General features: G+C 39.5%; 1 protein-coding gene across 4 annotated transcripts in view; it reads right to left on the reverse strand.

Annotated features, from left to right (window-relative positions):
• The window catches only part of gask1a (golgi associated kinase 1A), a 62,644-nt gene that overhangs the window by 13,863 nt on the left and 39,589 nt on the right, over positions 1-9,192 (reverse strand). For all 4 annotated transcript variants that reach the window (XM_020611601.1, XM_020611600.1, XM_020611602.1 and 1 more), the window contains exon 3: positions 7,591-8,028. In XM_020611601.1, coding sequence (XP_020467257.1) covers positions 7,591-8,028 — 438 coding nt within the window. The remainder of the gene's footprint in view (positions 1-7,590; positions 8,029-9,192) is intronic.

A 9,192-nucleotide genomic window follows, 5' to 3' on the forward strand; every position in this document is an offset into this window, starting at 1 on the left:
GTGTATTACGCGGGGAGGCTGCAGTACAATCAGCAAGATTATCAACTTATGTGGGAGTAAAGTTACTGTGGCCTCTCTCCACTGTGTTGGCAAATGGCACTGAAGTAAATAATGACGGAATTATTTCCTTAAACTTGGTAACAGCATTGTTGGATAGACATCTACTGTAGTGGAATTGTTTCCCACATAGAGTATAATCCATTAATGTAAATTCAAAAGTTATTAGAAAATGGTCAGACAGAAGAGGGTTATGGGGAAAAACTATTAAGTGTTCAGTTTTGATGCCATATGTCAGAACCAGATCAAGAGTGTGATTAAAACAGTGAGTGGGTTTATTTACAGTTTGAGAGAAGCCAACTGAGTCTAATAATGAACAGAATGCATTGTTGAGGCTGTCACTGTCGGCATCTACATGAATATTACAGTCGCCTACTATGATTATTTTATCTGTACTAAGCACTAAATCAGACAGAAAGTTTGAGAATTCACTTAAAAACTCTGAATAAGGAGCAGGTGGACGGTATACAATAAATAGAACTGGCTTTTGAGTTTTCCAGTTTGGGTGTGAGAGACTCAGGGTGAGACTTTCAAATGAGTTATAACTATGTTTAGGTCTAGGGTTGATTAATAGGCTTGTGTCAAACATCGCTGCCACACCTCCACCCCTTCCTGTGTTTCGAGGGATGTGACAGTTACTGTGACTAGGTGGAGTGGATTCATTTAGGCTGACATATTCTTCCTGCTGTAACCATGTTTCAGTAAGACACAATAAGTCAATGTGATGTTCACTTATCAAATCATTCACTAACAGAGATTTAGATGAGAGAGATCTGATATTTAATAGTCCACGTTTGATTGTCCTATAACTCTGTACTATAAGAGGAGTCGTCCTAATTTTAATTAGGTTCTTATGAATAACTGCTCTCGAGTTGATTTTTGATTTATATAATTTAGGTGGGCGGGGGGCAGACATTGCTCTCGATTAAGCTACAAGCTTAGTTGGCTTCTAAGCTAGCCGACCAAAAGAAGCAAATTAAATCTGGCAAGAACTTCTGCAACACAAGTGCTTTAAGTGATGCAAGCGTATGTTGTCACTCAAAAATTCCGATGAACCTAGAAACAGTAATTTTAATTCCTAAACAATCTGGGAGCAAGCACAAACACAATGCAGGCACAAAAAAACAGGAAATGAGTATGGTTACCGCAGAGGCAGGAAACAACAGTCCGTCAAAGGTTCTGATGAAGGTAATGATGATTGTTTTTTTGTTTTGCTGTACAAAATGTACAGACAGGATGGAGCTCAGACCCATCCGGTATCTCTGCTGGGGTGTCATACTGTACGTATGCCCTGTGGCATAACCTGAAATTAATAAATTGGTGATTGGGGTAATGTGAGGCTATTATGTAATCTGACCAACCCTTATCTTAGTTTATCTTCCTGTTGAGGCCACACATAGACCTTTCCCATTCCTGGATCCCTGTCATAGAGCCCGTGGAATACGATACTAGTTTGTTGTACATAAGAAATGCATTAGGTTTTTGTACTGACCAGTGGGCAGTTTATTGCCCTCCTCAACTTTAAGGGTTTTTAAGGCAGAAGCAGGTGCGATGTTCAAGATTGCACCCACAATATGTCAAAACTAATTCAGCTTATCTGCAGTTTGGACTGAAAAGCAAATTCATGCTTCCATGTGGAAAAACCCTTTGATCCTTTTGCTCTTCCACTGACAAGACTCTGAGATTAGCAAAATCTTTAGCATGTAGATCCTTCAATCCAAATCTTTTGCATGGTGGGTGGACCTATTGTTAGCATGTTTGACTGTGATCACACTTTCAGATGATTTCAGACTACAAGTCCAAGTTCATCACACGCATGCTGAGAATGCAGTTTCTCCCTTGCAGCTGCAGCAGAAATCAGTGTGCAGCAGTATGCCTTTCATTTTTAAAACTTGCACTCAAATTGTCACCTTATCCTCAGCTTCTCTATCCTCCCCAGGGTGTCCTACAATGCCACTGTGGGTGTATGTGAACGAGTGAGTATATGTCCTTCACACTGCTCTTCCTGTGCCTTCGGTGTTTGGTTTCCTGCTATCAGAGCCCTGAGAGGTGTTAAGGTAGCAGGCAGGAACAAGTGTTCAGAGGCACACTCATCGGCTCTCAGCAGATCAATAGGAGACTATTAGTGCTTGGCCCTGTTACAGGGATTGACTTCTGGCAGTGAGATGGAGAAAGCCACCTCATGGGTTATTCATATTCAGACCCCTACACACTGTAGATGGATATTAGACACACATTTCATCTCAGTGTGTGAACAGACCATAACAGGACAAAATTACTATTAGACTTTGTAAAACACCGAAACACAGAGTAGATGTGTTCAAAAATACTCCTGCTGAGCCTGAAATACATGTATGACAGAAACATGAAAGACATGTTAGTATGCAAAGACTCAGACACATTAAAATAAAGGGAGGAAGAGAGCCACACACACAAATAATATGTGGAACACACTCAGAGAAAAGATGGATAACAATAGCATATGAGCTTGTCTTGTGCTCGCATGGCCTTTGTGATCAATTAGTCTCAATCCACCCAGTCACTTGAAGTGTAGAATTCACAAGTATATATGAGAAAATAAAACAGGACAGATGACACAGCTCTGAAATATTTGCTTGTTTTTAAAATTTGTGGATGAGATAATTAAAACAGACCTGGAATAATAATCTTGTTTTGGAAGTCATCACACACAGTAAGTTGAGTTTTATCATGTTCATTGGCCAGTAGGTTATTCACAACTCATGCACTACCATTCAGCACATGTGTTTTCACAGCATTTGCATTAGCATGTTTTAATTGCAACAGTTAACAAAAGTGAGAGCATCAACAAAAGCGGTCTTAACACAATTGTTCTTGATTATTAAAGATGTGCACATTCACGATGCTGTCAGTGACACAGGAGGGTTGGATGGGGCAAAGAAATATGAGTCAGTAACGTCAGGCATTTATGCACAGCACCGTTTGTGTGAGCTTGTGTACATATAAATATACTGTAGCAGTGTTTCCTGAGTAGTTTATACTGAAGTTACCTAAGCTAGCTACTGTACCTGCACAGCTACTATAATTGCAACAATGTAGTGGTGTGTGAGGAAATAAATCTTTTTAAAAAAATGGTTTTTAATACATTTAGTGTATGCAGAGCATTTCATTCTGTTAAGAACAAGTGCAGCAAAGAAGCAAGTGGTTTCCACCCCTGGCATCCTTGGCAGCCTGGATAACTACAGTACTCCTCCTTTAAATGCCAAAGCCTTGGACTCATTTCCAAAGATCAGAATTTAAAAGCTGCCTTGTTGACACTGTTCCTGCTGCACAGCTGTGTTTTGAGTATTTACACAGAAACAAAAATAAAACAATCTGAAACTAGTACAAAGACTTTATGCAGTGATAACATTCCATGCCTTCTGATTATTTTTAATGTCGTAAGTCAGTTTTAAAAAAATCTCCCATTACTGTCACATTAAAACAGGGGCTGGTTTGTACTAGATCATATGAAGTGTTTTTCAGCCACAGTGTACAATTAACCTGTGATTCAGGTGAAATCATTTGCACCGAACTCCATCAATGTTGTCCGGACATTTTTATTTGAAGCACAAGTCAAACGCCACTTCCTCTGGATAATCACAAAAATATTTCCAGCGGTGCACAAAGAATTATTGTTGGGAGCGTTGAGCTCATACTCTGATGTATGCAGCCACACTACTGCTTTTCTCACAGTACTTGTAGTAGTTGATTTATACTGTGCATGTAAGCCTATCCAGATGTGAATGACTTAATGCAGCCGTTTTAATCAAACACACTGTAATAATGGAAACATGTCATTACATTATCATTGTTGCTCCACCTCCACCGCTGAAATCCCTTGGATAACATCAGTCAGTGGAATAATACCTCTCGCAGAAAAATAAGTCTCAGTCTTATTCCGCACACCTTCAGGCCTCATTTTACTCATTCCTTGGGGCTTCTAAATGACCTAAATGATTTTCAATTAAATGCTGTGAATCCCAAGCTCTGCCAGGAGTTCATGAACTCAGACTCAAGTTTGCTCTTCAGCATCACTGGGGCAATGATTATTGGCTTGTCATTTGGATTTAAAGGCAACATGGCATCTGAGTAATGGGGAAAAAACAGATGCCATTATCTCTTAGATCTTCTTTTCTGGTCATAGTCTTGATGTGCTCTACTGTCATATATTCACTATTACAACCAGAAGTGATTCAGTGCAAGCAAATCTGGATGGTGTCACTGGGCTCAATCCCTCTCATTGTTTTAGGGCAAGTGTGAACCTCCTAAAACTTAATAATAAAAATGCATTGAACAATATATACAGGATGTATTAAAAGTTCATAAAAAAAACTCATCATTGTTTGCCAGCACAAAATGTTGCCCCCTGGATTAGAAGAAGAAGAAGCTTTATTTATTGTGACATGTACAATGAAATTATGTTTGGAGCCAAGGGCCCCCGGCTGCTGCGTGCATGCGTGCCGCCATCACGAGGGTTCAGTGTCTTGCCCGAGGACACTTCAACATACAGTATAGAATACAGGCACTGAGAGTCAAACCTTTAACCTTCCAGTTGGGAGACAACTGCTCTATCCACCACACCACTGTCGCCTCCATTAGGTAAAATTGCTTGAGACAATGGGTGTAATATGAATGCTGTTAACAGCAGTTAGATCAGTATACAGACCTTATCTGAATCTGTAGGCTGTTTTTAAATTTTTTTTTTTTAATTGAAACCTTCTTTTATCCAGGGAAAAGCCCCAATGGGGTCAGTAACCTCTTTTTCACAGGAGCACTAGTGAGTTGGCAGATATTCCAGACAAAGCAGCATAAAAAACATGCAATCCAAAAAGGAAATAACAATGTATAAAATCTACAATAAACTTTGAACAAAGGAGGGTGCAAAAACAGTTCAGTGTCAAGAACTAACTAGAGTTATCACCTTGCAGTTGTAAGCATCCACCTATAGGCCAAAGTCAAGCTAATGGGACTGGTGTGAGGTCACAGTGTCCATGATGTCTGATCACCAAAATCTATTTTGTTCATCCTTGAGTCCAAGTGGATACTTAAGCCAAATATGAAGAAATTCCCTCAATGCATTTCTGACATATTGTGTTCACAAGAATAGGCCGGATGCCATGGCAACTACCCACATCTATCTATCTGTCTGTCTATTTATCTATGTCTATCTACAGTCTATACTACTGCAGCTTCACCACAAGATGTCGTTTACACAAAAACAACTGCTCCGACAGGATCATTAGCAGTTGACATCTTATAAATGAGCTCCACTCAAGATGCAAATCCAAAGGCACACGCAGAGACACACAGCCTCACTTAGAGAGACAAAAGCACATACACACCAGCAGCTGTATTGGATTTTTAATTGAACCGACCGCACCGCATTCTAATCCCACAGACACTGACACATCAATACCTTGGACTCACACTCATACACACCTACAAAAATGCACATACACGCTTCTAGTTTGTAGGTATTGCTCATTAAGTAGAAATAAGGCAGTTTAGGCCTGCTTTAACCTCTGTGTATTCTTACCAATATGAAATTAATGATCTGACATCTAATTACATCTCACAAACTCTGACAAAACAAAATCAGGCATTCCTTTCCACTGCACTCTTTCAACCAGGAGTGGTGCAGTTTTCTTTGTAACAGTTATGGCCTGTCTAGATGTTATTTCGTCCTCCAATGATATGCAGGTTTGACTGAAAATTGGCCATACAGCGGTAGCACTAATAATTGTTTGCTTGTTGCTCCTGCTGTGGTAAGCACGCAGTATCCTCTGACAACAGCCTTACAAAACTTGCAGTTACAGTAATTTTCTGTCACCAGGTTTCACCAAGTGCTTCCCTCATCACGCCTGCATGCAGATACAGGCAGGAGACACGCCCCGACCAGTGGACTGGGTCACTTTTTTTAAATATCAAACAGGAACTGCACCAAATAAATGACCATACTTGTATACACAGGGGTTCATATTTCTTGTCAAAGATCATGAATCAGTATTAATTTTGCCTTTGTCCAATAAAGGTGAGGCAGCAAAATAGAAAATCATCAGTATCCCAATTTGCAATGATGTGTTATTAACATATAAAGTGGAACAAAATGTATGTCCATTGTATTTTCTATTTCTCTACATGTCTTCTCCAGACTTTTTTCATCCTGTTTGTTTTTCATTTCAACTTTCCTTTAGGACAATTAATGTAAAAAAAAACAACAACAAAGTTTTGTATTTATTTGAGCCACATAAGAGTATAATAGTCTCATAATTATTAATTTATAAATGTTATCTCACATCTCTTTTTTGATATTTTTGTGTTGATTTTAGTCTTTTTTTATTTTTTTATATTGATTATATTTTATATTGTTGTTTGTGGTTTATAATTTATACTGTTTTATTGTAATGTACAGCACTTTGGTCCACTCTGGTTGTTTTTAGTGCTTTATAAATAAAGTTGGTATGGTATGGTATGGTATCTCTTGTTCACTCATCTACAACAGCACCCACCTACATTTTACATTTTAAGAGAAAGCAGAATTATAGTACAATAGAAAATGCCATTTATCAGGTTTGCTTGTGATAGCCTATAATTTACTGTAAATTTAGCTTCACAAATTGTCTATTTTTTCTAAATGTGTGATTACAAAAAATGAAACACTATCCATGCTCAGCATGTCTGCCTGTATCTTCTGTCGATAATATGTGTACCATGATTGATCAGGACATGTACATACTGTCATGACCTGCTTCCTGTGTTGTTTTATATGTCTATGAATAAATACCGCGTGTGGATTCAGCCATTGCCACTCTGGAGTAGTCAGTTCTGTAGTACATTCAGCTCAGCAGCCTCATCATTTCTGTCATGCATTAAAGCAGAGATTTCTGTTAGTCAGCATGTAGTGAAGGCTTAACCATCACTCCTTACCACCCACCTTTGTGAAACTGTCAGCTACATGAACCATTTCCAAGTCTCAACATATTTCCATGTAATGTTGACAAATGAATTTCTCACTGTGACAAACTGATGAGTTTTATATTTTTTCTTCTGCCATTTCAAGGAAGATTATAGCAGCATTTTGCCATCGTGCCATTCGGCATAAAAGCATAAAAGGCACAAACCCGGGACAGGGCCCATTGTTAATCCTGCATTATGCCAACAGTGGAAGTCATAAAATGGCAGCATCCGTGCCACTAGATGTCTGTGTAAATGGGGAGAAACAACTTAGGGGCAAAGGGGTGTAACTTTTTTCTTCCCACTGGGGGATTTAAATTATAAATAGAATCTGATGTTCATCATGTTGTATATGATGCACAAAACGTTTCTTGAACCCAAATCATGTCACAAATGTGTAAGTCAAACAACAGCACATCAATAGTCAGTTCTACTGCCACTGATCTGAAAGCAGCACTGGCACATTGTGCTTTGTGTTTCTGTGTTACAGGTCACACTGGACATCAGCCAGCAGAGGGGCTACAGGAGGCCACAGCATGAGAAAAACACTTCCCTTACCTGTAATAAGAAGTCAAAGAGAGCCAGCCGACCCCACTCTGAGTGGTGCACTCCCACACAGGGTGCTGACCTCAGGTCCGTTTCACTCCCACAGCGCACCTGCAGTAGTCTCTGGTACTGAACCCAGCTGAGTGGTACAGAGTTCTGGTCATTGTCTTTATCAGCGAGGTGGTGAATATCTGGGTCCCACCACACAACAGGTCTGGGGCTGCCGTTGATGTACCGATATGGTAGAATGTTACTGTGGAAAGTCCTAAGCACTGCAGGGAGACTTCTGTTGAGTCCCAGCACTCTGTCCAGGTGGAAGGCAAACACCTCAAGCCAGTCATCTGTGCGTTTGACCAAGGAGCAGCATCCCTGCTGGCAGTGTTCACTGTGGGTTTCTACATGTCCTTTCCTAGGTCCACGCCGAGGTGAATGTCTCATCTCTGATGCCTGCTGTGATGGAGAAATAGTTAGATAATAGTTAGATAATGCCTTCCATTTAGTTTTCATTTAAATCTAGTGCCTCAGGCTACAACCCTGAATATTCTCTTGAAATGAATTCACTTATGAGAATGTGATAATTAGTGCTAGGAAGCTGCTTTGAAAGCATAGTTTTGCGAGAAGCTACTAGGGACAAATGTAGTTTGGTTAGCTAAAGCTGCTCAGAAAAGGTAGTTCTAACTTCTTTGTAAAAAGAAAAAAGTTCAAACGTACATGTGATACACAATATAACAAAATATAATACAAAATAATGCCACTGAGTTGTGTTTATTATTTGAGACCTGGACCTGTTCTAAAACCCTGGGCCCACCTGGGCTTTTCACAATGATCACAAGTAAACAAGGAAAAGGAAACTGCAAGGGATGTGATTCTTTTGTTGTAAAGCAATTAAAAAAACCTAGAGAGAGAGAAATATATATAGATATTTTTTTTAAATTCACACTTTTGCCTGATTGCGTGAGCATTAAAAAAATGGGCATGCTTTACTTGTCAGCTTTGTCTTCAAGCTGCTTGCACCTTTTTAGACAGTGTACACTGGTCTAAAACCAGGCCTGTCTTTCTTGTTTATACAACACAGGAGCAGTCTCTCAAAGTTCTTATCCAAAGGATCATTCATATCCTTTTGTGAAGGCCTCAGTCCTGGCCTTCACCATGTGAGGGCCTAAACCACCACCAGCAATGGACTTGGATGGGTAATTTCTTTGTTTATGTGTGTAGGTTAAGTTGTAGATAAATATTGTTTATTAGACATACACAATTGATCAATGAGCATGCACATTTGATTAATTTTGTATTGTTAATATGTGTACATTTTCTTTTAAGTTCCCGTGTTTCCTGGTCCATGGATGGGGGGCAGTTCAGCCAAAAGATTGGACTCAGAAAGCAGCAGGTTTAATACAAGGCCTGGACTGAACCAAGTGCCCAAGACAAGGACGGGGGAGTTTGGGAGAAATTTATTGTTATGTTATGTCAATTTCTTTACATTTAAAAGAAATATTTTGTTGTGAGCAGACTGGCTGGTTAGTGTTTATTAGTTGATTATTTTGGTAGTGTCTTGGGTCTACCCCTTGTGTATGTTGTTGGTTTGGCCAGCCAATATATATGTTCCCCTGCGTG

The sequence above is a fragment of the Monopterus albus genome, unplaced genomic scaffold (assembly GCF_001952655.1).
Source record: "Monopterus albus unplaced genomic scaffold, M_albus_1.0 scaffold116.1, whole genome shotgun sequence".
Taxonomy (NCBI): Eukaryota; Metazoa; Chordata; class Actinopteri; order Synbranchiformes; family Synbranchidae; genus Monopterus; species Monopterus albus.